Source organism: Hibiscus syriacus, unplaced genomic scaffold (genome assembly GCF_006381635.1).
Source record: "Hibiscus syriacus cultivar Baekdansim isolate YM2019G1 unplaced genomic scaffold, ASM638163v2 tig00111392_pilon, whole genome shotgun sequence".
Lineage (NCBI taxonomy): Eukaryota > Viridiplantae > Streptophyta > Magnoliopsida > Malvales > Malvaceae > Hibiscus > Hibiscus syriacus.
In genome coordinates this window covers 1,685,580-1,713,239 of record NW_024063078.1, presented here as the reverse complement: position 1 = coordinate 1,713,239, position 27,660 = coordinate 1,685,580, and the positions used below count along the sequence as shown (strand labels likewise).

General features: G+C 32.3%; 4 protein-coding genes across 6 annotated transcripts; 1 reads left to right on the top strand and 3 right to left on the bottom strand.

The window, feature by feature from the left end:
- Nucleotides 1-379: 379 nt before the first annotated feature.
- Nucleotides 380-4,340, bottom strand: LOC120160673 (tubby-like F-box protein 7). The gene is made up of 4 exons (XM_039171030.1): nucleotides 3,921-4,340; nucleotides 3,105-3,192; nucleotides 1,320-1,449; nucleotides 380-1,044 (listed from the first exon to the last, which is right to left on the bottom strand). Exons 1-4 carry the CDS (start codon nucleotides 4,281-4,283, stop codon nucleotides 471-473), a joined length of 1,155 nt encoding a protein of 384 aa, XP_039026961.1. The 5' UTR covers nucleotides 4,284-4,340; the 3' UTR covers nucleotides 380-470.
- A 2,421-nt stretch (nucleotides 4,341-6,761) lies between these two features.
- Nucleotides 6,762-13,886, bottom strand: LOC120160674 (axial regulator YABBY 5-like). Of its 3 annotated transcripts, none has more exons than XM_039171033.1 (8): nucleotides 13,881-13,886; nucleotides 10,473-10,566; nucleotides 9,564-9,683; nucleotides 7,580-7,706; nucleotides 7,415-7,463; nucleotides 7,259-7,334; nucleotides 7,051-7,119; nucleotides 6,762-6,930 (listed from the first exon to the last, which is right to left on the bottom strand). In XM_039171033.1, the coding sequence occupies exons 2-8, from the start codon at nucleotides 10,545-10,547 to the stop codon at nucleotides 6,895-6,897; spliced, it is 552 nt and encodes a 183-aa protein (XP_039026964.1). In that variant the 5' UTR covers nucleotides 10,548-10,566; nucleotides 13,881-13,886; the 3' UTR covers nucleotides 6,762-6,894. The 3 variants fall into 3 exon arrangements, with proteins under 3 accessions (XP_039026964.1, XP_039026963.1, XP_039026962.1); XM_039171032.1 differs by lacking the exon at nucleotides 13,881-13,886 and adding an exon at nucleotides 10,869-10,887; XM_039171031.1 differs by lacking the exon at nucleotides 13,881-13,886 and having other exon boundaries at nucleotides 10,473-10,835.
- Nucleotides 13,887-18,265: 4,379 nt separating this feature from the next.
- LOC120160205 lies at nucleotides 18,266-19,124 on the bottom strand. The gene is made up of 2 exons (XM_039170620.1): nucleotides 18,976-19,124; nucleotides 18,266-18,897 (listed from the first exon to the last, which is right to left on the bottom strand). The coding sequence occupies exons 1-2, from the start codon at nucleotides 19,046-19,048 to the stop codon at nucleotides 18,722-18,724; spliced, it is 249 nt and encodes an 82-aa protein (XP_039026551.1). The 5' UTR covers nucleotides 19,049-19,124; the 3' UTR covers nucleotides 18,266-18,721.
- Nucleotides 19,125-19,515: 391 nt separating this feature from the next.
- LOC120160204 (alpha-1,3/1,6-mannosyltransferase ALG2-like) lies at nucleotides 19,516-22,119 on the top strand. The gene is made up of 8 exons (XM_039170619.1): nucleotides 19,516-19,617; nucleotides 19,873-19,989; nucleotides 20,309-20,502; nucleotides 20,594-20,699; nucleotides 20,805-20,952; nucleotides 21,099-21,226; nucleotides 21,373-21,539; nucleotides 21,629-22,119. The coding sequence occupies exons 1-8, from the start codon at nucleotides 19,545-19,547 to the stop codon at nucleotides 21,920-21,922; spliced, it is 1,227 nt and encodes a 408-aa protein (XP_039026550.1). The 5' UTR covers nucleotides 19,516-19,544; the 3' UTR covers nucleotides 21,923-22,119.
- Nucleotides 22,120-27,660: the final 5,541 nt, after the last annotated feature.

Genomic DNA, 27,660 nt, shown 5'->3' with positions numbered 1-27,660 from the left:
TCCTTTTAGGAAACCTTTTTACCGGATGCTTCTAATTTTGCCCAACTGATCCACAAACATGATCCAACTCTTACGGTGCAAAAGACCAAAATGAAGAGTTAACAACAAACAAATAGAAGTAATCAAATGCTTTTGTCGCCAATTTCCCCTAGAAACAGTATTTTTCCTAAGGAAAGGATTCATGCGCTGTTTTTCAACTAAATACTCAAACCTTGACCTCAAATTTTCTGGACATAGTAAACTGCAGAAAGTACTTGCAAGTTGATGTAAAATACACCATATTAACAGTGAGACATGTTTGCAGCCAATAATTCCGTAAACGTTATTAGCTACAAGAGAAACATGTACATGATTTGTTTTGTCTCTTTAAGCCAAGGTCGTCTAGAAGTATTGAGAGTGACATTAAAAAACAATATATTAAACATGTAGCACTACTTGTTTATATATATATAAAGTACATCAACATAAAATCACTCACAAGCCAGTTTTGTACCAAAGCTTGCAAGGCAGATGGCAAAAGCAAGAAAAGCTGACAAGGGATGCCTATAATCCATGGTGAATGTATCATCGCCTACTTTACCGAACTGGAGAACAGTTTCTTCCTCTTCTTTTCCTCCCAATTGGCTCTGCTCAACAGTTGCAGCCAGCTGAAAGTTTTTCACAGATGCTACGGTTACCCGACCGTGGAAATTCAAGCACCAGCACTGTAAATGCTCATGCCATCTTGGAGCTTTGTTCCTCAAAGTTGTATGACTGGATGCAGCATGCTCTGGCATTTTCATCTTCGTGTTATCTAGATGCTTTTCATCGACCATATCTTCGGGAAAAGGGCACTGTATCGAGCAAACCATCCTCCTGGGACCTCTTGATTTCAACAGATTGAACTTGTAAGACACTTGCCCAACCTCGAAATTCCCAGCTGGAACTTGGGGGCAGATTTGCTTGCTTGCAATTCTGCGATTTGATCTGATGCTCGAGGGCTTTGCATCACTGTGTGGTGGCTGACTATCATAGATTTTAAAGTTGGTGCCTAGAAAATCCGAACTACAAGGATTTTGAATATGCGTCAGCTAGAAACTATTAACTGAACCATAAAGATCTTTTTTTGTTGTTGCAACAGGACAATAATAAAGTAATGGCATCATAAACAATGCTCCTTGAAGATCCTGAAAAAAAATTTACGGCCTACAAAGAGAACATTTTGTTCCCTAAAAGTATACAGTTAAATGTAAATTGTACTTCTATAAAAACCATATCCACTAAGCAGATCCTGTAAACACAGTTGCAGCAAGAGATATTACAAGATTTGAGTCTTGTACCTTAACTTCCCAACATAGGCATTATTGCCTTGAGATAGTTCATTCGGATCAAGGGATATAATATACTCAATATGAGCACCATGTCGATATCTCCGTGCTGCCATGAGAAACTTCCCCTTGTCGATGAATGCTGCCAAACATAAGGAAATTAAAGAAGGTAGATTTCAACCAGTATCAAGTAGCGTCATCTTCTCAAACAATAAAAAAGTAGCGCCATTCAGTTGCTTGTTGGCCAAAAAAGGAACTGTTAAAGAGCGTCTAAACCATAGTAAAACCCTACCACAAGCTCTGAAGAACTAAAACAGAAAGACAAAAATGTCTTAGTTTTTTTTTGATAGGAATAGTAGGCCTCACTAAAAACCCCCTTCATGATTAACGGAACTTGAAAATAGTTCCTTAATCAGCGGAAGGAGGAAAAGAGTGCCCTAGGAGTTCATTAATCTTAAAACATTACAAAGTAATACAATGTCTAATCTCCCTCCAGAGATAAAAAGCCAAAAAGAACCAACCCTTAATAGAACATAATACTCAACCAATACCAGACTTAGCTAGAACATCCGCCTCTATATTGGCTGTTCTACTAACCCATCTAATAAGACCTTCATAAACGACAAAAATGTCTTAGTTTATGAACAAAAGATACGTAAGGTGTAAAACCAAAAGGAAAACAAGATATTAAACTCAGTAGTAAGGCAACCACCAGAGCACCATTAGTAAAAAATTAGCTGACACTTTTTCCCATATGTAATGGGGTAAGGGGGAGGTATGATAGTAGGCTGCCCCCAACGCCAGGTTGAGAGCAACCACCAGAGCACCATTAGTAAGTGAATTGTTAAATATATAACTCATGTTTTCCCAAATTTGATGCTTCCAGAAAGAAAATATCACTAGTTTGCATCTCCTAAGATGGGAAGTCATTGAGAGAGAGAGAGAGAGAGAGGCACAGAGGTTACATAATCAGATCCTTATGACCTGAGCAATAGCTTCATATGCCTGTGTCACAGCAACATACGCAACACAGATATCAACCTGTCATCATGTCGAATATAATGCCACCACACCTAAAGACTAGTGAGACCAGAAACTCATGTCAAAATTTTTACCGACCTGTATCTTCTCTCTCAGAAGCTACACCAATGATTTTGCTATGCTTATTACAAGACTATTCCGGAAAACAAAACAATATTATTAAAAAAGAAAATCCTGACTGCATGTAGCAATGAGTCCTCAGTGGCTCACTGTAATTGCAATATTGCATACGGATTAGAAGTACTATTAGTCAACAAAAAGAACAATGCACGGGAGATGTCTCCACACCCATCAAAGACTGGATAAAAGACAGTATGAATAAGTTGTAGTAAAACAACAGCAGCAAGTTAGCAACTACCACCATATATCATTCTAAAAGATTATGGTGGGTAGCCCGATATCATCACATTAAAAAGCCCAACCTAAGATGATAATGTGTCATGTATAGAATAGAGACAGGCCCGGAGTAAATTTCATTGCCCTTTTGAAGTCAATGGGTGTGTAAGACCATTAAGCAAACTGATCATAATTGTCTAAACAATTATAGAGATTTTGAAAGGTTAAAACCAACTCAAACTGACTTGGTCAAAGGTATTAGATTTGAAGACCACAGGTTTGCACCTACCTAGATTGAAGTCAATAGTCAATTTAAAAGCTTTGAAAAAGCGGATGTCCCTTTTAACCCTTTTTTCAGCATGTACAGTCTAATTAAATTGTTCTCGTCCTGTTTTGCTTGTGATAAAGAAAGATACTTACATGGTGAAAGACCAAGATAAAGGAAGAACATTGAGTTTTTTTTGTTCCGCTTTATAATACACTGGTTTGGAAACTCCCATGGACCAGGCTGCATTAACAAAAGGGAATAAAACCATTAGCGCAAAACTTGCAAACGTATTAATAGATTGACAACTCTAAATCTTAAATGCATTTTATATTCATAACCAGCAACCACAGACCAGTTCAAATTCTGAAAACTCCACTCCAAACTAATAGCAATAAGCGAAATCGCATGAAGATGACAAAAGAAATAAATTACTTTCTTTTTGTGTTCTCAATTTTTCTAATTTGAAACAAATTATTGTCTGATAATTACCAGTTCTCAAAAAACAAACTTAACCCTCACAGAATAACTTCCAATTGCCAAAATATGTTAGAAAAAGGTCATTTGATTCGAATTTTGAATCTCTATACCTAGTATAGTTCTCCAAAATAACCCAATATAAAAGAAGAAGCTCAAAGTAATTCCCTAAATTAAATACCAATAACAAAATGCATCTATCAATAAGAACTATCAGTAAAGGACATTGCCATATACTAGAACAAAAACAAACTAACACCAAAAAGAGTAATTTTACACCAATTCCCTAAAAAATATCCCAATTCGCAAACATTCAAAATCCTCAAATTTGGGATTAAAAAATCATAAAAAAAAATTAAATTACCCTAAACTAAAGATATTTTTAACCTTAATGAAATTTATAAATACCACCTTAAAACATTAATATCATGTTATGAAATTATATCTCAATTTCTCAATTTCAATGAAAAATGAAACTTTTTTTTTTGAATTGCCTGCTTAAGACATGAAGGGAAAGTGATTTTGCCGCTATTTAGAGAAGAAGCCTTAACGATCTCTCTCGTAACTTCTCTCCACTTCTTACAAACGCAAGCGCACGCAACAACGTTCTTCCTTTCGGGCCACATTTCTTCACTCGCTTCCACGCGCTCCATGATCTCAACTAACAGCTCCGGAAGCAACGTCGACCACGAATCCCCTCCATCCTCCGGAGAATACGGCGACGAATCAGAAGACCCCGGCTGATCCCCCCTGGTCCAGACTGTTGTTGACGCCGCCTTTTTGGCCGATAGTCTTAATGACCTCGATAATCTCCGTGAAAGGCACGAGGTTTTCCTAAACGACGACGGAGACGACATCGTTTCAAAAACTTCAAAAAGAAATTTCCTTTAGATGAAATTTGGTTTGAGAGAAGAGATTCAGAAGGGGGTTATATGAGAAGAAAATGTACAAAAAAAGGATGAAGAAAATTCCGGTTGGAAGAATGACAGAGCGGTGACAAAAAACAGAGAAGGCCATATAAGAACGGGAATTATTGAGACGTGGCAATAATTATTGGTGGTGATGAAGTTGAGTTTGGGGAGAGTGGGATTTATTTTAATTCTTGACTCGGTTGCTTTGAATCGATAATCCTAAACTGTCATTTATTTCTATTTTTTTAATTTTTCAAAACAAAAAGGAAAATCAATTTTATATCAAATTTAGAGTAAGAAATTAATTTTTATTTTGAAATAACAAATAATATTTTTTTAAAATCAAATCAATTTCACTACCCGTCAGTTATTAGAAAAGATTAAAACAACGGGTTTTAAGTTTTTCTATGGCAAGATGAAATCATAGTGCACACCTACATTGTGTTGGATAAGGATCCTTTGGCTGCTTATTGTGAAATCAGTTCTGGGTATTCTCTGAGGAGGAAATTTCCTTTTGAATCCGGGTGTTGTGACTTTCAAGGTCAAGCATGTTGGGGTCGACTTTGGTTCAGCTTTTAATGTCGTCGAGAGACAAGTTTTTGGGAAGAGGATAAAGCTTTGTTTTCATAGTCGGGGTGGAAGGCCAAATGCTAGAAGCAGCCTCCGTGTTCTTTATGGAGGTGGAGGCGGAGTGTATTCGGAGGGTCTTAGGTGTTGCCAATGAAGCGGAGATGAATTTAGCATTTGCTGATGCTTTGGGAGTAGTATTTGCAGGGCTGAGAAGCGTTACAACTCACAGGTTGGATTCTTAGTGAAACTGTTTAGTTGCAGGTTGGGGTTTGGGTGATTTTCCTTTGTCGTTGTTTTGATTCTAGTTATGATTGATGTTGTGAGTTATCTGGAAGAAGCTGTTCGTGGTGCTTTATTCAGTTTTCTGCTGCTGTGTATAGCTGATTTGGGTTAGCTGGGCAGTATGTGTTGTAGTTAAGTGAGTTCTCGAGGTCTCAGTGCTTGGTTTCTTTTAAGCTATGGTTGCTGTGGTTGCCAAGTTGGAGGTGGTGTTTCGTTCCATGGCTTGCTGTTTGTGATTGTCTTCTTCTCAGGTCTCTATTTCTTTTCATGATTTGTGTGGGTTGACGTTCATATGTACTGCCGGGGTGGTTGTTGGGTTGGGGCTTGATTTATGTGATGTTAATTTTTGTGTTCTTACGACCTCAAGGTACACTATTTTTTCTCCGTTTAAGATTAGGGAGGTTTTTTAATGAGATAGGTGGTGTATTTGTCTTCGTTTATAATACAAAAAAAAATAGTGCACACCTACATTATAATGGGTCAAGTTAAGTCGGATCTAAGTTTTGTTTGTTCAATTAATTTTAATCAAAATATAATTACTGGATTTGATCTAAGTTTAAGAAAATTTATTCAATTTTAAAATTTGACTAGATTCTTTAATAGAAAACATGCATCCAATTTGACTTTATATATATATCTAGTTTTTGTTTTTATTAGATAAAATAAAAATCTAATTAAAAAACAAGATAGTAACATTATAACAATTATTTCTAAATATATAAAAGTTAGTATTCTATTATTTTCAAATCATGTTGATTATTTTTTACCTTAAACTAAAATTCGACCGAACATGATTTTATCGTTTAAAAAAATTAACCCAATTTGATCGAAAACTAATTTTTTAAAAAAAACTAATTAATCATTCTTTTGAAAGACTTAATTACCAAAGCTTTAAATATTATAAAAATGGCAAAACTCTTAGTTTTATAATTTTTTAGGACTATTGGATGAGAGAAATCAAAGGCTGAGACTAACAGTAAGAAATAAGAAGATATTTGCTACAAAAAAAATGAGTTAATCTCAGTCTTCGGCTTTCTTCATCCAATGGTCCTAACAAGGTGTAAAACTAAGAGTTTTATGCTGGGTGTAAGTGGATCCTAACTCTATATATATGAGTTAGGATTTTTACACCTTTTTAGGACTGTTGGATGAGAGAAATCAAAGGCTGAGATTAACTCATTGTTTTTTTTCCCTAGTGAATATCTTCTCATTTCTTATTATTAATCTTAGCATTTGATTTCCCTCATCCAACGGTTCTGAAAAGATGTAAAACTCTTAGATTTACACTGAGTGTAATTGGATCTTACCCTATATATATATATAACTTTTTGGTTTACACTTTTTTAGGATCGTTGAATGTAAAAAAATCAAATACTGAGATTAATAGTAGGAAATGAAAAGATATTCAATGAAAAAAGACAAGAAATTAATCTCAGCCTTTGAATTCTTCTCATCCAACTATCTTTAAAAAACTATAAAACTACCGTTTTATGATATATCTATATATATAGAATAATAACTCCAATCATGGCATAGATTAATGGATAAAGTAAAGTTGTTCAAAGGCAATTAAACAAACAAATTTAAGTTCAGGCAGATCTTATAATGAAAGCCTTTTTAATTCAACCACATGCATATTTATGGATATGATGTATATGATTTAATATAAAAGTAAAATGATCTTATAAAATCCGTAGCCATTTATTCACTTAAGCAGCTGATGGAATGGCTCAGTTGAGTCCTGCATACGAAAATCGAAGAAAAAAATAAACAAAAAAGGAACGCAGTGGATCAGCACAACATTGGAGCAGCTCATGCATGTTCAACGAATGAATGTTTATATATCCACAGAAGTACTTACATCACCGATCTTAGGTTGATTATCGGTCTCCAACATCAGTCCAAAATGAATGTGAGGGAATCGAGCCCACTATAGTTGAAAAAACAAATGTTTGAATAGGAGACAATTACATGCTTAAATGTGTTCGAACTCATAACTTTCAGGACATTGCGATAGTAAAGATGTCAACCGAATAAAAACTCCATCGATCATGCGATATCAAACTTACATTCTTAGCAGCAGTGCTGAAAGCCTCCCTGTGAGTGATATCAGGATTGTTCAGCTTGATCCTTTGAATCTCCTCTCTATCAAGATACCACATTTTCTTTAGTTTATAATTATGTGTTAATCGCAACAAAATCAGAGCAAGTGATAATCAAATTACTTGATGAACTGGTTGTACAATGAAGGAGCCCTGTGTCTCTTGTCAGGAGCTGCAAAAAAGAATGGGAAATCGCAGTCCATGAAATGTACGATAAAATATAAACCCTAAACCCTAAATCTAAAATCCGAGAGTTATTAAAATGAACTAAACGCAAAAAATACTCACGTCGATTGACAACCCGTTCTGGAATGGTGGTATTTAAATTTAGTGGTCGATTTGGTAGTTGTTTGTTCTTGCATCTGGAGGAGGACCCTGACTCAATTCTGTAGTCCGATGAGGTGTAGCTAGACACCTAAAACATTCAATAAATCAGTACAGGTTAATTCAGTTTGGGATCGATAAAATTCGATTAATACTTTCTGATTAGATGAATAATACGATTAATACTCGTAAATTAGAACCAACAAGTTTAATATCATTACTTTTATACGTCGATTCAATTCGATCAATGATTATATAATTAGTTGAATAATTCATTTGATTAAGTTCTTAATTACATTAATCGAAATTCATCAATATATTTAATCAATGTATTGTCATTGCTTTCGTACAAGTGATTAGATCGCATTTGTAATTAGAGGGTACTTAATTGTATAGTTCGTTATATTAAATGCATAATGTATTATATTATGTTTATTTTTATAATTATAAGATTCTATGATTGTATGGTCCGTTAGATTATATTTTTACTTAGAGTAATTAATTGATTTGGTGGATAATTCATTTTATTATATTCATAGATGTTAATCTAATATATTTTAATTGATCTGAAGTATAAATATAATATAATAAATTATAATTTTAATCTAATAAATTATACAATTAGTCGTCTAATTATGAATACAATATAATAGTAGTACAATTAATTAATACTTATTTAATAAATTACACATTTAATCTAATAATTACATGAACTATCATTAAACTTAGGAAGTTTTAATTATAACCATTGATTAGTTTCAATTAATATAATTACAAACTTATTGATCTCAATCTACGAGTATCGATCGATTTCACATAATCATAAAATATTAAAAGAAATTAGGGTAAAGTACACAAATGGTCCCCAATTGTAGGATGTTGCTTTATTAAGTCTCCTGACTATAGGATGTTGTTTTATTAAATCTCCGACCATAGGGCGTTGTTTTATTAAATCTCATGGCTATTACAAATTACCAAATAGTCCTCCGACTATAGGATGTTTTTTTTGTTAAGTCACTTGACTATTAAATATAATAAAATAGTTATTCAACCATTCATATGTTCCAAATTGTCATTTTTCATTAAAAAAATTAACGTCAATCTCAGTTGGATATTAACATGTTGACTGGTATATGATAATCGTTTGAGTTTCTACGATCATATTTTATCATATCCTACTCAACAGGTTAACACCCACCTCAGACTGTCGTCAATTTTTTAATGGAAAATGATGTGTTTAGAACATATTAATAGTTGAGTGATTATTTTGTAATTTTTAATTGTAGGAGAACTCAATAAAGCAACACTCAATAATTGAAGGATCATTCTATAACTTTTAATAGTCGTGACTCAATAAAACAATGTGCTATAGTTAGAAGATCATTTGTGTACTTTATCCAAGAAATTGTTATATTATGCATACGATATTTTAGTGTATTATTATATTATTGTATATATTATAATTTAACATGTAAGTGATTACATTATAATATAACATAAATATCAGTTGAATTTAATGAAAATATGTATATGATATATGAGAGAGAATATAAATAAAAAATGAGTTTTCAAATTTAAAAATCAAAATTAGCCTGTACGAAAAACTTTTTCAATAACAAATTGTAGTGCTCAAAACCTATAAGCCCTAGAATTTTTGTCAGTCAAAATCAAAGTGAAAACATTTTAGAATTGAGGCAAAATTATGAAGAAGTGGGAAACCCTAGAACTTTGTTTTTCCCTAATTAGCCAACTTAGAGCAGCTCCTAGGGTTTTTGCAGTGATCTGATAAGAAAGATGCTCTGAAAATCAACTACTTTGCCCGAGATAAACGAGGGCTTGGAAACCCTATATTTTCATGCCCCCAAGGAAAATCTATAAAAATTTTCTCGGAAAGAGATAAAATCCCAGAAACCTTGGATCTACAAGGAAAAAAAATCAGGATCCGAACCTGGATATCTTTTCCGGCCCTCGATTGAAACGAAGCTGCCATGTTTACTGAACACAGATTGGAGCACTGCCCACATCGGACTGTTACCGTTTCAAATAAGCTGCTGCATGGAACATTCACCTGCTCAAGAATCATGGAGAAGATTTTAGCTTCAAAGATTCAGGATTTTCTTTTTAAACTCCCCCCAAAAATCAATAACAGAAGAAGATAAAGCTTTTTTGGAAGTTTGTGAAGCTTTTTCTTCCCTAAAATACCAGTCAGTAAACAAAATCTAGAGCTTTGTTTGATGCATTGATTTTTTTTTTCTTTTAGGGCAGGCATCACTCAAAACATCTTTCCTACATGAAAATGGGGTTTTGAGGAAGACGACATAACTAGTCTCTTTCATTTTCCAAAGGAAAAGAAAAAAGAAGCTTTTCGGCTTTGCAAAAAGAAAAACTATCATCACATGCTTGGTTTCTCTAAATCGTCTTTCAAAAAAATGAATTTAAGATACATAATTTCAATAACTTCTCTGAGATCAGAGGGTAAGATCTGCAAAAGAGAGGGAAATCAAGAGAGTTTATGACTTTTTCTGCAGAAGAATGAGAAAAGAAGTCTGGGGATAGTGACCTGACTTCATTACAAGAAAACCCTAAAATTAATATTCTCTTGTGAAGCTTATGAACACAGAAAATGAAATAAACTTATTTTGTGAGGAAAGGAGATTAAAGACTGGAAAAGCAACTTTGGTTTATTCATCTATACATATACTGAACCGACTGAAGGCCTAGCATTATGTTTTGCAGTAACAGAAGCTGACATGATGGTGATGATGTGTATGTACGAGATTAAATACATATATACTATATATATACACACAAACATTAAATAAGAAGAGAAAAAAGGTTTAGGATCAAGATTAAATACCGCAAGAATGATGTTGCAAAGGTTGCAAGGGATGTAGCAGAGTTGTTCTGGTACAGAATTGGTGGAGCTTGACATGTTTTTTATTTTATTTTCTCTGATACTTAACAGTATTTTAAAGGAATTTTTTTTTTTTTTGCTTTGAATCAAAGTTAAGGCAAAGAACAGAGAGAGAAACTTGATGAGGAGAACAACAAACCAAACACAGACAATAACTTATTTAAGAAACGCAACGTACATATTTAATTATGATCAATACATCAAACAAACGCAAAAATAATATCAACGAGAAAGAAGAAAAGGGGAAAAAAGCTGAAATCGAAGAAACTATGAACAAAGAAGGTAAAGGCAGCAGGCTGAGAAAAACGTGGGATTTATAGTGCCATGGCAGGCAGTCACTCGTTAATATATTTTCCAACACATCACAGTCAGACACTCAAACACCCACTCTGAATAAAGAGAAATGGAGAATGGGGGCCATGGGAAAAGCAGACCAAAGAATGTGGAGTTAGAGTTAGAAATCTAACAAGGAAAGGGAAAAGGGTAGATTCAACTTACAACTCGAAGGTGTTTTCTGGTTTTTCTTTCACTTATTCTTCTGCAAAAACTACAATGGAAATATACTTGAATGAGAAACCATTGAGAATGTTTTCCTTGTTTATAATGAAGGAAATGACATGAATTATTCTTGACAAAAATCATGGGGGCTTTGGATTTGATTAATTGATTCAGAAGACATATTCACAAAACACATGCAAATGTTGTAATATTTAGGGGATATGGTTACTTTATTCGAGAATATAAAGTGTTTCAAAGTGTCCCATACAAGGTATTGACGGAATACCAATGGACCCTGTTCTAATTGTCACCATAAGAATATGACTTAGTTCACTTCATAAGTATTAAAATTCGAGTCTCATCAATAATTTATTTGATATATGATCTAATTGTATCACTTTTAATTCTTTACGAAATCGACGGCTACTTCCGTCATTTTCGATCCCGATATTTATACAGTTCAGCTATTTACTCCGAACTATAAAAGAAAAGGAGGGTTTAGTGTCTCAGACTGGGAATCCTGAGGAACATGAACGGCTGACAAACAAACAAATGTGCATACTTTGAGGATACCATACCAACATCATGGTTTTTATTTATACAAAAGAGTACACGAGAAACATATTACCAAGCTTAGTTATCTTGTCTACTTCTCATTCGTCCAACAATTTATAATACCCAAGTGAAAGAAGAGATAACTATGAGATCTAGTGTAGTAGTAGCTTATTTGGTATCTTATTCATGTATAAAGGGTTCAAATATCCACACTCAACTGCTTCTGCGTATCAAATTCAGTTACATTAAGTTTCTTATCGATGATGTTGAATTCGAAACATTGAACATTTGAAAATTGAAACTATATCAGAATGAAAAGATTAACAAATAAAAAGGTCTTGTTTATTTTTACAATAATATATCAATAATTCCATATACACTTGATTGGACTCATATTCAACTCAACCCAGAATGACCCAAATATTCAAAGGGTGATCCGACCTGAAAACTAATAGATCTGATATGAACATGATTTGTCGACCTGAATTTATATTGACCTAATCGGATATTCAACTCAATTCGACCTACTATAAACTCGAACTAAATTCAAATTAGGTTCAATCTGACTCGAATCGAAATCTAATCCAAATAGCCCAATTTTAACCTTTAAGCAAAATACGAAAGAATTCGAATTTTGTCAACCCAAACCATCGCGGTAATGTCATCATTAGACATGTATTAATCAACAGTTTGGAGGGCAGAGAAAGAAATGTAAGGGATTGAATCATTTCCAAGAAGCTTAGATAAAAGGTTGAATTAATTAATGCTATTGCTATGAACAAATAAAGATGTAATTAGTGCTATGTCAATATATCTCCAAACCAGTGAATTTGAATTCAGTTATCATTGTTTAAGCCTATAAACACAAAACTAAAGAAGAAAGAAAAAGCAAGCGGAAGAAAAGGGAAGAAACACCAAACCAAAGAAGAAAAAGGACCAATAAAAGAAAGTTGTGTGTATAGATATAATATTGAAATCACCTTTTAATAGTTGATAAAATAGTAATATTGATATCTATTTTTATTTTGAATTATTAATATGTTATTTTTGCTTAAAATGATTTTGTTGGGTGAAAATTGTTAATTAGCTAACTATCAATGTTGGTTGATAATGTGATATTTTCACATATGATTAATTTTCTTTTTAAATAATATGAGGTGGTTATAAAATAATATATGTTTAAATATTTTCACATATATTCAATTATTGATGTGACGTATATCACATGTAATTAGGTGTTATATAATATATGTTATGTGTGTTTAAGTATTGTCACGATATATATCATATCATCTATTAAATATATGTAAATAAATTACATTAACAACGAGTATTCATCATTTTTTGGTATAACAAAAAATATTCAATTTATTAATTAATTAATCTAGATTGGATACTAAAGAGGTAAGAGCGACCCTCTCAACTCAATTTGTTTCATTCATGAACATAAAATTCAAACCACTGACCTTGCTTAAGTAATTTAATATCTCATCTTAATAGACCAATAGGTTGTTGGTATGAGTATTCATCATTTGTTAATTAATAATTTTCATCTAAAAAAACATAATTTTAATATAAAATAAAATATTAAAAATTAAAATACTCTTAAAAAGTACAAAAATAAAATCATTATAAAAAATAAAAAAATAAATTTATTACACGTGTATATATAATCTGTGATAGAATCCTTCGTGATATGTACCAATGGGATTTGAGAATTAGGTCAGACCTCACCTCATGAAAACGAATCATACAACCTACTAAATCTAAGCCATCAACTCAACGAACAAAAACATTTGCAAAAAATATTCTAATGCGTCTCACGGGACTCGAATACTTAATAATAATAATAATAATAATAATAATAATAATAATAATAATAATAATAATAATAATAATAATAATAATAAAACACATTAAAAAAATCTAGTTAGGTCAAAACCCATTAATAAAAAAGAACAAAATTTTAAAAATGTCTATAATACAAGTTAATTGTATATGGTCAAAAGAATTAAGGTTCATTGACATAAAATCATATGGTTCCCTTCCCACATTCCAAAAATCAATATGATTGTTTGGATGGCCATCCTAGATAGACTTCTAACTCGGGAAAGACTGTCTCGGATGGGATTTGTTCTTGATCAGAGCTGCGTGTTATGTAATGAGACCATTGAAACAAGGGATCACCTTTTTGTTGAGTGCAGCTTTGCCAAAACCCTATGGAGTTTCATTCTCAATCTAACTCACCTGAGCGTAACTCACATGACTTGGGGATAAATGATTAATTGGGCGTCAAACAATTGGAAAGGTAAATCACCCCTTTCAACTATAATGAAACTTGCTTAGACCTCGTCCATCTATCTGTTAAGGGAGGAGAGGAATAGAAGAATTTTTCGCCGAGGATCAAGAGATGCTGAACAAATTCTGTCTACCATCAAAGAGTTTGTCTGAATCCAACTTAGAGGCAAAAATATTAATAGAATAGATAATGTTAATTGTAATTTATGCTATAATTGGGGTATAGTTTAACCATTTTTTGTTGTAAGTATTGGTTTTCCTTCCTTTTGGGTTTGTTGTAGCTACATTGCTATTTGGATAATGAAAGTTAACTTTTTCAAAAAAAAAATATGACAAATGGTCATGTATGAAGAACAGGTACTGGTCATATATGTACAGTTATTTTCATTATGTTTAAAAGAAGATAAGATGAAAGCTTTAGATTTGCAGGGGCTAAGAAGAGGTAGCTTGGATACATGCATGAAGATGGAGGAAATGCACTTTGGATAAAGCGCAAAGGGGAGGGTGAATAAGAACCACAACAACAAAGGAGAGTTGTTTGGAGAAATATAGCAAAGAAATTATTATGAGATTGAAGGTATAATTGGTAAAGGAAAAAGTAGGTGCGGGAGCAATGATTGTGATTGTACAGTGGGAGATGCTGAGTTCTGGTTTTCTGAATGGGAGCCTCGTTTCCATCAATAAGCTCACGTCTAGTGGCTTTCGTTGCTAAATTTAGAGGAGAGTTTGGTAACTTTAGTTAAGGGCTTGCTTGTTCTATTATAATAAAGTTATACAGCTCAACTATCAAGAACCTCAAGGGTAAATTATTCTCTTTAAAGATACTAGTTTCAAATAATTATACACGTAGAATACGTATACATTGTCAATTTGTTAAAAAATATGTTTAGATATTTTTTTTTATTTTTAGAATCAAACTAAATCCATCTCATTGTAATTTTGCCAACCCTAAAAAGAAACTGCTACAACGAAGTCTAGAGTTATAATAACAATTAATTTTACACGTAGCTTTTATAAGTGTTTAGAACTTTTATATAAAAGATTCACTAAAAAAGTCTTGAAAAATATTAATTTGTTCGAGTTTAAAATTAAGAGGAACTGAAAGAGTATTTAAATTAAAATATTTAAGTCAATTATAATAACTTCAATGTTCTGAATCAAAACGTTAAATTTTCAAACATACATGAACTAAAATGATTCTTTTTACAGTGAAGGGATTAAAATAAAATTTTAAGTAAAATATATGGACTAAAATATTTATTTTTATAATATAAAGATTACAATAAACTTATAATTATACTATAGGGATTTTTTTAAATAGTTTAACCAAATTTCAGCGTTCGTTAATTAACTGCGAATCCAAGCTCAATTAACTTTTCACAGTTTTTTTATTATTATTTCTGATTATGTATCAGATTTTGACCAAAAGACGCTAAGAATCATTGTACTGCAAGTGCAAACCAAGCCGAACAACTTTTGCATCGCAAATTCTGAGTACGGCAAATTCTTTCCTTATTTGTATATATATTAAAGAGGGAGACGAGAAATGAATGAATTAATTAATTTTAAATAAATATGGGTTTCATCCGTCATTTTCGATCCCAATGTCTGTACAGTTCATTGATTCACTCTGAACTATAAAAGGAAAAAGGGGCTTAGTGTATCAGACTGGGAATCCTGAGGGAGATGAACGGCAGACAGACAAAGAAATGTACATACCAACATCATGATTTTCAATTTTGTTGGTTAATTAATTAGGTCAAAGCCCTGAGTAAAAAAATAAATTTAAGAAAAAAGGCCATAATATTATTTTAATTAGTCCAAGGTCTACAGGTGTTGTTTATGAATGAAGAATCCAAGGAGTTTCCAATAGATAAACTAGTTTCTTCGTTACATGATAACCATAGGTTTATTGTCTAATCAGGAATTACCGCATAATATTAAGATTAAAGTAAGTAAAAAATCTTCAAGATAAAACAAGTTCATTGAATGCCATAACACTGCTGGAATCAATATTACAACAGCTGTTAGAACAATATAGACGATTAATGGAGGAAATATACTGAGCCTTATGAAGAGCATGCACGATAATGGAGGAAAAACACTGTGGATAAAAATCAAAGGAGAGTGAATGTGAACCACAACAACGAAGAGTGGGTTGGAGAAATATAGCAACCAAATTATTACGAGAAATATAGGAAATGTATCAATTGTTTCAAAATATAAATATGTTGTTGAAAAGTTATTTCCCAAAAATCAACTTTGTATTAATAAATATAGCATAGAGATAGACAATTAAGGTTGTAAATGAGAGGAGACAAATCGCGAGCTACTCAAGATGACTCAATCAAGGCTCGATAAATACTCGGATCGAATGGACTCGGCTCGACTCGAGCTCAACTCAAGTTCTTAACGAGCCGAAACGAGTTACTTGATATTCGACTCGAAAAGCTCATGAGCAGCTCAAAAATATAATATATTAAGATTTTATTTTCTTTAAAAATAAATTATTAATAACATTAACATTTATGTATTGATTTTTTTTTTAAAAATACAGTAAGATTTTCGTGTATTTAAGGTTCAGGTTCGAGTTTGAATTTGAGGCTTCAATCGAGTTAAGTTTAAGATTTTTTTTCATTTCGAGCCTTTTCGAGCTGCTCACGAGCTTCAGTTCAAGATTTCGAGTTCGAGTCGAGCTTGAAAATTTTAAGCTAACGAGTTTTCGAGTCGAGTCGAGCTCAGCAATATTCGAGCTCGACTCGGCTCCTTTACACCCCTAATGACAATGATTGAGGCAATGTTTCACTAAAGTCTAGCATACAGACTCAATACTCACAAAACAACATTCACTTTTGTCTCTAAAAATGGTGAGTGCCACTACTGTCCTTTTACATGTAACTTAGCTTCAATTATGGAAGGTAAATATTAACCATTTCAGTCTACGGAGGCTGTTGCAACCAAGAAAATAGTAAGTAGACAAAGGCAGGTTACGGAACCGATAAAAGAATGAACCAGAAGCCAGAAGGGAGAACAGTAGAGCACCACAAGCATATTATGCTTGGTCAGTCCGCAATTTAAAATTTACTTTCAGCTCCGCGTTCCGGAACTTTATGATCATATTTCAATAAATTTTGGCTTAAAATGAATCTTCTACTTGAAAAACTAGATTAGAGAAACCTAATTCCAGATTAGAGAAAACAGTAGAGTCCATGATGAACATCAAAAGCCAGCCATCGCAAAGGAAAATGGCGTACACAAGGATATGCTCATTAGGAAGGAGCCATGAAAGAGAAAAACAACCACGCATCTACCTCTAATGTGATTGATTTTAAAAACATTAATCACAGATGTCACAAGCAATTGCAAATTCAGACATTAAGGCTTCTGCTTGGTTGAGTGGAAAAATGAAAGGATTGAAGGAGGTAGAGGAAAAGTGGAAAGTAAACAAAGTTTGAGTGTGCTTGGTAGTAAAGAGAAGTGAGAGCAAGGAAAAAAAGTATGATGATCATTTTCTATACTTTTGTGTATAACAAATCACCCCACTTCGGAAGGAAAAGATGAGAGAAAATGTGAGGTAGTTCAAAAAATGTATTTTTCAATTTCCTCTCATTTTCAACTCTACCAAGCAATGATCGGAAAGAAAATAGCATTTTCTTTCAATTTTTCCATCCTTCCTATCGAGCACATCATAAGTGAGGCCAAATACCATAGAAAGTAATGGTAATGGAATCGGTTATTTTAGGATCGTTTTTCTTATTTACTTCTACACAACTTCTTCATAGTCTAATTTACTTCAAGTTTTGTCATCCAATCAAACTTATCAGATTCAATTAACAAACAACGTCACAATGATGCATGGAACCAAGGCAGAAGAAAATAGAGAAATAGTATCCAAAATGGATTTCTAAATTGTACTTCCCAAAGATATCTGCCATTTCATCCCTTCACTATGCTCTATATATAGTAGTTCTATAAATCACTAAATCTCCCAGTTTTCACCCAATGAGCTTGTTGATTCTCTTCATCGACACCTGCAATCAACCGGTAATGACATCTTCTATGTGCATTCCTCATCCCTAAGTATAACTTCAATTCACATTTTTGTGGATTGCCCCTTATGCTAGGTCTATCTGGTTCTTTACACGTTACAAGAGAAAGCTTTGTTTACAAATCCATTCCTAGACTCAAAATTTCACCAATTTTTGGCCCCTAAAAAGTATTCCTAAACATAAGGGATAAAGTATTGCACGCAATTTTTTTTTTTTTTGTAAGACGATACTTTGTATTATACTAATGCAAAGTAAACCACCTCAAGGCCCTCATTAAAAAACCTCCCTAATCCTAAATGGAGGAAAAAGAGTGAACCTAGAGGTGGAAGGGATCATATACAATGAACCACAAGAAGACTCACCCAAACACACATACAATCCAATCAGCTTAAAGAAATAAGAACAGAAAGGACAACCAAACTGAATTACAAAACAGAACAGCATCAATGGTGGTGACCGAACAGCAGCAGGAACCAGTAACACTCGACCTGATAAACACTACAAGACACCAAGGCTTCATCGATCTTCAACAAACAAGAGACTACCCCGTAAACACTCCTAAAAAACAGCCAAAAACAGTCTGCCTTGAGCTGCAAAGCTTACAGAAACGCATAACCCTCAGTAAAATCACACTATCCCAACATCATAGCCCAGGTGCACCCCACTAACATCAATCCCAACCCTCAGTATTGCACGCAAAATTCAATTTAATATAAAAATAATATCATTAGAATAAGGGGGGAAAATCCAAAACTAAAGTAATGAAGTGAACAACATTATCATCGTTATTTGCTACAGAAATTTCTCCTTTCCTTTTGTCAAAATAAAAAACCTGGGAGAGTATTTGGTGGATTTATTAGCAGCAGTGTTAGAGCTTAAAATTTCCGGTTTCTGATAAACTCCTTGCTGTTGCTGGGCCTGTTTCCGCTCTATCTCTCGCCATTTATTGATTCCGATTGTAAAGAGAACTGTTGCAAAAAAAAACCAATAAATAAATAATCGAATTAAAAAATTTAGATAAAAAGAGATTGGGCGAAGTTATTTACATCCAGCGCCGAAGAAGATGAGGAGGCGGAGGACTTTAGGTCCGGGCGGACCCGCCGCTTCTTCTGCCGTCATTTCCACTCTTTCCTTACCGGGACGCACTGATATATTTAGCTGCTTATGGGAACAATCAGTGGTCAGCTCAGCTGAGAGAACGTCGGTATTTGAGAAGAAAAGAAGTTAAAATACAGTACTGGTCACTCAATTATTAATATAATTATATATAAATCATTAAATTAAACAAAATACAATTACTATAAACATAAGACTTTGCCGTTAAGTATACATGAGGAATTAATTTTATATTTATAACTGAATGATTAAATTGTTATAATTGATAAATTAAGTAGCCTCATTATAATAAAAAATTAAATTCTGTCATTTTTAATTACAAGATGATTTGTTTATGTTATAACTTTTAAAATTCAATAATATATTTTAATTTTATTAATAATTGAGTGACCTAAAATGTATTTTACCTCGAAAGTGTGGTTTTTTAGTAAATAGTGGGCAAAGATAAAAGCATAGACGGTATTTATTAGGTAATTGAAGTTCAGTCAAGCAAATACAAATGGAGAGGAAGAAAAGCTCCGATTCGAACTCCAAGTTGAACATTGCCATCATACACCCAGATCTTGGCATAGGCAATTCCCTTTTTCTATTACAATTTCTTTTCTTATTTTCTATTATTTGTTTTAGTTTTTTTTATTAGTTTTTCTGTTTATACAAATTTTTTAGGTTGAATTCAGTAAATTTTGGTGGATGAATAGGTTTTCAAGTTTTAATTTGAGTGGAAAAAGTCTTGATCTTTGTCGATGAATAGTTTCCAATTCAAGTTATTATTATTGTTATTTTACAAATTGAAAAAGGGATTACTTACCCCTTTTTTTTATTTAAAGGTGGAGCTGAGAGATTGATTGTTGATGCGGCTGTTGAATTAGCATCCCTTGGGCATAATGTTCATATTTTCACAGCTCACCATGATAAAAATCGATGCTTTGAGGAAACCCGAGCCGGTAAATTTATTTTCCATTAATTTTTGCTACTTAATTGTGAGTTTAAGAATAAATAGACAGAGAGAGAACATTTTCATCCAAATCATAGTTTATTTTTAAAGTTGATTTGGTTATTTTCGTGCATATAGCTTATTAAAACTAGTAACAGTCAGTAAACTGCTCGATTATAGCTGAACCAGAACATAGAATTCAACTTGGTTTTCTTCTCGAGCATCAGTCTGCATGTAATGCTATAGAGCGAAGAGGAAGAATGTCTGATTATCTGAATAACGCCTTTTGTTCAGAGTAACTCACTGGTTTAACTGAAGTTGGATTACAGGTATCTTTCCAGCTACTGTATACGGTGACTTCCTGCCTCGGCATATTTTCTATCGTCTTCATGCCATATGTGCATATCTTCGTTGCATCTTTGTTGCACTTTGTGTACTGTTCATGTGGCCATCGTTTGATGTCATACTAGCAGACCAGGTCTCTGTTGTCATCCCATTGTTGAAACTTAATCGGTCAACCAAGGTATATAAAATTAGCTTTTGCCAATTGTTTTCTATAGTATCCGTCATGTATCATGATATCTCTCTCAGATGTTGCTCTTTTTTTGCTATAGGTTGTATTCTATTGTCATTTTCCAGATCTTTTACTTGCTCAACATACAACTTTTCTGAGGAGGATATACCGGAAACCTATTGATTTTATAGAAGAATTGACGACGGGTTGGTTTCCTGATACTGGCTGTTTGTTTCTACAGAATAAGGAATTTGGAGTACAATGTTCATCATAATTTGCTTTTCTGTTATGTTTTGGACATCAAAATTCAGGAATGGCAGATATGGTACTTGTTAATAGCAGATTTACCGCATCTACCTTTGCAAAAACATTTAAGCATCTTCATGCACGAGGAATTAGACCTGATGTTCTTTACCCTGCTGTTAATGTGAACCAGTTCGACGAGCCCCGTTCTTATAAGTAACCAACATACTTCTACACGCCATGGTCTCCTTTTTCCTGTTCCGGGAAATTGTTTAACTTTCATCTGACATTACTTCAATTCAGCAAAACTTCCCACCATAAGCATGTCTCTCTGAACAGTATTTCTTGTTTCCTTTGGCTAGGTTGAATTTTCTCTCCATCAATCGCTTTGAAAGAAAAAAGAATATAGATTTAGCAGTTTCCGCTTTTGCGATGCTTCAGACCCTTGAAGAAAATGTTCATTTTGCTGATGCAGAGTTGACAATTGCCGGTTAGCTCCTTGTTTTAACACGAGTATTGCCATAAATTTATGCTGATTGATGGATTTTGTGCATGGATGGAGTTTTTCCATCACATTATTTTCAATTTACTTAAACTAAGGTCTGTAGTTTTGTTTTTTATTATTTTAAATTTTAGGTGGATATGATAAACGCCTAAGGGAAAATGTTGAGTACTTGAACGAGCTCAAAAGCTTAGCGGAGAAGAAAGGAGTTGCGGATCGGATTAATTTTGTTACATCTTGCTCGACGGCAGAAAGGAATATTCTGCTCTCTCAATGCCTATGTGTCCTTTATACACCCACAGTACGTTGCCGTCAATCATTTTCACCAAGTGATTAGATTGACGAAAGAAGAGTACATTTTAACATTCAAAGATTTCTGATTCAATGTAGGATGAACACTTCGGCATTGTTCCATTAGAGGCAATGGCAGCACACAAACCCGTCATAGCATGCAATAGCGGTGGTCCTGTAGAAACAATTAAGAACGGGGAAACCGGGTTTCTTTGTGATCCAACACCAAAGGACTTTGCTTCGGCCATGGCCAAACTCATTCTAGACCCAGAGAGGGCAAAGAGAATGGGAGAACAGGCTAGGCAGCATGTCAGTGAATCATTCTCTACGCCGATATTCGGCCGGCGTTTGAATCAGTTTCTTCTGGATATTGCTGGAATTAAGTGGGACTAAAAGTTGGGAATCGACATAGGTGATGATGGCCTTTCGGAATGAGATTTTGCAGGCACTCTCAACATTACAGAAGTGTTCTCTTTCTCGAGTTATACACACACATACACACTCGAAGTTTTTATATTTTTATTTCTTTTGTTTTCCCATGAATACTGGACCTTGTCCTTTGATATGTGACTAAAGTCTCCTATAAACAATTCAGTAACATATCATTTAGTTATTCATCTATTAAAAATAAGTTACATAACAATGAAAATTTGTAAAATTTGACTTCTAAAAGTATTTTTTATTTTCATTTTTTAAAAATAGTTTTTAATTTTATTTTTTTTAAATTGAAAAAATGTGTTTAGTAAATGAAATAAAGCTTGTTTAGTAAATGAAATAAAACTTTATTTTCAATAATGAAAAGTGTCGCCTTAATCCAATTCAACTACTGCTTTTCCGTCCAGTGCTCCGACTCTTTGTCTACGTGTGGTGCACATAAGACGATGTCGTGGAAGCAGGGAACAGATTTTTGTTTGTGGGATGGGGTTAACTGTGATACTGAAACAGGGAAAGTGATCGGCCTTGATCTTAGTTGCAGCTGCCTTGTCGGCCCTATCCCCTCTAACAGCACTCTCTTCCGCCTCCGCATCTGCAGGAGCTTTCCCTTGTTTACAATGATTTCAACTCCTCCCCAATAGCATCCGAGTTCGGCGATCTTACATCTCTGGAGGTATTGGATCTTTCTTATTGCAATTTAACAGGTACAATTCCAGCATCTCTTGACAACCTCACACAACTCAAAACTTTAGCTCTTTCACATAATGGCCTCACTGGTCATATTCCATTCTCAGTTTTCTATCTCCCACAAGTTGAATTACTAAATTTTTCATATAACAACTTGCTCGGTTCTCTTCCTTCTCAAGTTAGCGGGCTTTCTCGAGTTGTTGATCTATTACTTGATCACAACTTTGTCAATGGCAGGGTACTCATCAACCAATAATTGCTTGACATGTGACATTAATTTTTTATTAATATTATTTATTAAAAATAATAAATTTCAAAATTACTATAAAAAATTTTAATTTTTTAGTTTCTCAAAATCCCTTTAAAGATAAGAGATCAGGTGCTGAGCGCGCAATCAGAGGTTTTAGTGGCTCAGTTTTGGTTCGAATGGCGGTGTAGCTTCAATGAAGATGACAAACAGGTGATGGGGCGGTGAAAAAAAGATTTTGTGTGATGGGATTTAGGAACGACGTACGACGACATGCGATTTTGAATGACGACGTGCGATGGCAAGAGAACAATCAGCTGGTATGAGTATAGCCACAAAAGGAGTTATCGATAGGAGTCTAGCGACAGAAAGAGCGACCATTGGTGGCTGATTCGATGGTGATATATAGGATTTAGAAATTTGAGATTAAGGATTTTGGATAATTCGGAGATTTTGAAAAAAGATTTTAGAAGAAGAAAATTATATTTAAAAAAAATAGAATTAAATAAAGTTAGAAAACATGTCACGTATTGATTGAATAATGAATTTGTTTTACAGGTTTTTAATGACTAAACACTTTAAATAATAACTTTGAAAACGTTAGATACTTTGTTAAGAAAAATTAAACGTTTAAAAAAACAATATATATATTTTATACATTTTTTTTATTTTAGAGTCCAGTCTAATCTTATATAACTTATTTTTACTTAATTCGTAGATCCAAAATTCATTACCCATATAAAATCAAGTTAAAAATATTTCAACATCGATATAAATATATATTGTAATTAAGTTCGAATAAAATTATTTTTAAAATTAAATAATAATACAAGTTGGTTCGAATTATTAAATGTTTTACAGGTCCAATCATTTTGTTTTTCATCTAGTGGCTGGGAATTAATGAAAAAATTAAGTAGTTTGGTTCTTTAGTCTTCGGTTGTCCTTGTCAATAGCCTGTCTTCGAATTTTCCATCTAAAATAATTTCCACAATTCGAAGGTAAAATAATCGGAAAGAAGATAATCATGAAGTCGGCAATTGGCTCGTAGCGTCAACCCCATGCACTTGGTTTAATTTATTGAACATCTTATTAATTCATAATTTCATAATGTACTATTATAAAATGGATGTAGCTTTCATTTGCTTTTGTTGTCTCAATAGTTTATGATGATTATAAGATAGTATTTTTTTCCAGAAGATCATCATTAATTTTTTAAAGATTAATGATCAAAATAGAACCAAAACATAATATTATATATGATTCAAAGTAAATTATAATTAAATGACTAAAATGAAAACTAAATAATAAATGAATGACTAAATAAATAATTTATTTTTTTGAGTATATGGTAAGCCATGACCTAGATACGCGACTAGACCTGGGCTTAAATTATTGTTTATGCCAATGTTATGTACAATGGATTCATATTTGTATAAGACCAAAATTTATAGATTCATTGAATTGTGTATATAAATTTTATGTATCAAACTATACTAGTATAAATAATATAAAAAATATATTCAGATAAATTAATTTTAAAAATCGTATTTCATTTTTTCTTAATTATGATTTATAAGTCGATACATTACCTTTAAATTAAAGTCAACGAGGGCTGGCACAAGTGGTCACGATTAAGGAATTTGAGCTTGTAAGGTCAAATTCGAATCCTACCACCGTCACTCTTGGTGGGCAATCTGTAAATTCTTATATAAATTCCAATTGAATCTTAGGTATACCTTGTACTAAGGGAGTCGCCCCTTACCTAATTTAAAAGTTATAAAATGATTATTCGATTATTTAGTATGTTCTAAACTCATCATTTTTTGTCAAAAAATTAACGGCAGTCTGAGTTTGATGTTAATCTAATGACTGGGATATAATAAAATTTGATATCATAATCTAAAAAAAACTAGGGTAAACTATATCAGTAACCACCCAACTATAGCCCTTTTTCACTTTGACCACCATTTTTTAATTCTTGTCAATCAGGTCATTGTTACTTATATATTCTACCAATTTGGTCATACATGTCGCCACCCGATTGGAGGATTTAATTTATTTTAATTTAATATATTTAATTTTCACCAATCAGAGGATGACACGTGTCACCCTCAAGTGAAATGAAAATTAAAGACGCTAAATAGAGGGCCATGGGATTAAAAGTTGTTTTGTGTGGGTGACAAAGAAGGGCATTAACCATTGGGACAAGGCTAATTATTTACCTTAAAATGGACTACATGATTTATAACTTGTATCTTAGTGTAATTTTAAATTCAAAATATTATATATATCTTAACTTAAATTCACATCTTAATAAAATTGAATATATATTTTATTTTTATCTTAACTAAAGTAAAATATATATATAGTCTTTTTTTCTAAACTTAAAAAAATATTTTTTACCTTAACTTAAATATTCAAATTTTATTCTTATAATGTTTTAAAATTAATATAAAAAATATATTTCTTATAGTTAAGATGAAAATAAAATATATTTCTAAATTAAAATAAGAATAAAATATTTTAATATAATTTTTAAAATTAAAATGAAATATATATTTTCAAATTAAGATAAGAATAAATAATATTTAATAATTTAAGGTAAGAATATAATATATTTAATAATTTAAGTTAAGAATATAATATATGTAACAAGTTTAGATAAAAATAAAATATATTTTTAAGTTAAGGTAGAAATAAAATATGTTTTATAAGTTAAGATAAGATTAAAATATATTTTTCAGTTAAGATAAGAATAAAATGAATTCAATAAGTTAAAAAAATAAAATATAATTTTAATGTTAAGTAATGATTTTAAGTTAAGATATATTTAATATTAAGAAATTAAGATTATACTAAGAAACAATATATATACAATATGTGCTCTATTATAAACCACAAAATAGGCTTGTCGTAGTGGTTGATGCCTTTATTTATCACCCAAAGGATGCTGGTTTGAATCCAATGACCCTTTTTAAGTGCCTTTAATTTTCATTCTACTTGAGGGTGATACGTGTCATCCTCTGATTAGTGGAAAATAAATATATTAAATTAAAATTAGATTAAATCGTCCAATTGGATGATGACATGTGTCATGTTATTTGGCACTACCAACACGTGGCATGATCTGATTCAAATATTATTATTTTTAATTTATTAAAATTAGTACCAAATTGATAGAATATATAGTAATAGTGACCAAATGTGTAATTGTACCAATTTCATTAACTGTCACGTCAACACTTCCGTTAATTGTTAATGACTAGTGGCCTGATTTAATGCATTGAAATAGTTGGGTAGTCTGATTGTCAATAATTCAAAAATGGTGGTCAAAGTAAAAAGACGCCATAGTTGGATGGTTTCTGGTATAGTGTACCCAAAAACTATAGTATCTTAGTCAACTGGTTAAGATTAAACTCAAACTGTTGTCAATTTTTAATGGAAATGACCAATTTAGAACATATTAAATAGTTTGTGATCATTTTGTAATTTTTTAATAGTGCGAATATTTGTTCACTTTACCCTTAATTAAAATGTTTAAATTTAGTGTAGTATTTTAAACTATTTTTAATAAAATAATAAATTATTTATTTTATTTTTATCACATACCTATGTTATTTTCTTGTCAATAAAACTAAGCTATGAGTGCCTGGGGAATATATGCGGTGCGGGGAAGCGTTTGGATTATCCGCGGCCAATTTGCAAAAGCTTTATCCAGAGTTTTATTTATTGCAGTAATTTTTAGGGTAAATTACACAAATGATCTCTTGATAAGTATGTTATTATTAAAAGTTATAAAATGATTTTCTAACTATATGATATTATTTTTTTGAATCCATCAACCAATTTATATTGTTGTCAATATTTTAATAGAAAATAATAAGTTTAAAGCATATAAATATTCGGGTAAATATTTTGTAATTTTTAATAGTTGGGAAATTTAACAAAACAAAGTCATATTTTGTAAGTTTTAATAGTAGTATATGTTCAAACAATACTCTCAACCATTTGACATAGAATGCTTACTCTCTTGACATTTATGGTGCTCGAACTTAAACCCTAAAAGACTAATATAATTTTTTTATCACCAAAATCGCTTGGTTTGTATATAATGATGAGTACGGTGACCTTATAATGCATAAACATCCATAAAGTAGGAACAATATGCAAATTTATATCTAATTTTTTTAATTCCCCAAAAAACATTCTAATGACTACCCATGAAAACTAAAAAAAAATTAGCTGATCCTTTTTTCCATATGTAATGGGAGTAAGGAGAAGGTATGATATTAGGCTGCCCCCAACACCAGGTTGAGAGCAACTTTCGTGGGAGACCTCCGAATTATGAAATACCCTCCATGAGACTCGATCTCACGACCACAAGGTTAAGAGCCTGTGCTCTACCAACTGAGCTGGATGGGCAATTCACAACCCATGAAAACCAAGTTGCGATGTATAATTGAACAATTCATCCTTCCTTTGATTGTAGACATAAATCTGCCGCAAACAGTTGGCATGTATGTTTCATTAATGAATCAGACTTGCATAAATAAATGAGCCACTTGGAAAAAAAAATCTTGCATACAATTCATTAATTATTTTGATGACAATTGTATGAAAAATCAGCTACCTACTCTAACATTGGCTGACTGAGTTGCAATGTACAACAGATGAGTTGTTTGTTTCTCTTTTTCTTTTTCCTTTTCCTTTTTGTTCATTGTTTCTCTCTTACTCTTTTTTTTTTTTAATTTTCTTCTTGCAG

Coding starts and splice junctions, on each gene's coding strand:
- LOC120160673 (XM_039171030.1), bottom strand. CDS start 4,283: ATGTCGTCTCCGTCGTCGTTTAGGAAAACCTCGTGCCTTTCACGGAGA. Junction 1,450..3,104: donor TTATCTTGGTCTTTCACCAT/GTAAGTATCTTT, acceptor TATGTTTGGCAG/CATTCATCGACAAGGGGAAG. Junction 1,045..1,319: donor GCCTATGTTGGGAAGTTAAG/GTACAAGACTCA, acceptor AAATCCTTGTAG/TTCGGATTTTCTAGGCACCA.
- LOC120160674 (XM_039171033.1), bottom strand. CDS start 10,547: ATGTCAAGCTCCACCAATTCTGTACCAGAACAACTCTGCTACATCCCT. Junction 7,335..7,414: donor TTGTACAACCAGTTCATCAA/GTAATTTGATTA, acceptor GTATCTTGATAG/AGAGGAGATTCAAAGGATCA. Junction 6,931..7,050: donor ATCAACCTAAGATCGGTGAT/GTAAGTACTTCT, acceptor TTTCGTATGCAG/GACTCAACTGAGCCATTCCA.
- LOC120160205 (XM_039170620.1), bottom strand. CDS start 19,048: ATGACGGCAGAAGAAGCGGCGGGTCCGCCCGGACCTAAAGTCCTCCGC. Junction 18,898..18,975: donor CATCTTCTTCGGCGCTGGAT/GTAAATAACTTC, acceptor TTTTTGCAACAG/TTCTCTTTACAATCGGAATC.
- LOC120160204 (XM_039170619.1), top strand. CDS start 19,545: ATGGAGAGGAAGAAAAGCTCCGATTCGAACTCCAAGTTGAACATTGCC. Junction 19,618..19,872: donor ACACCCAGATCTTGGCATAG/GCAATTCCCTTT, acceptor TTTTATTTAAAG/GTGGAGCTGAGAGATTGATT. Junction 20,953..21,098: donor GACGAGCCCCGTTCTTATAA/GTAACCAACATA, acceptor TCCTTTGGCTAG/GTTGAATTTTCTCTCCATCA.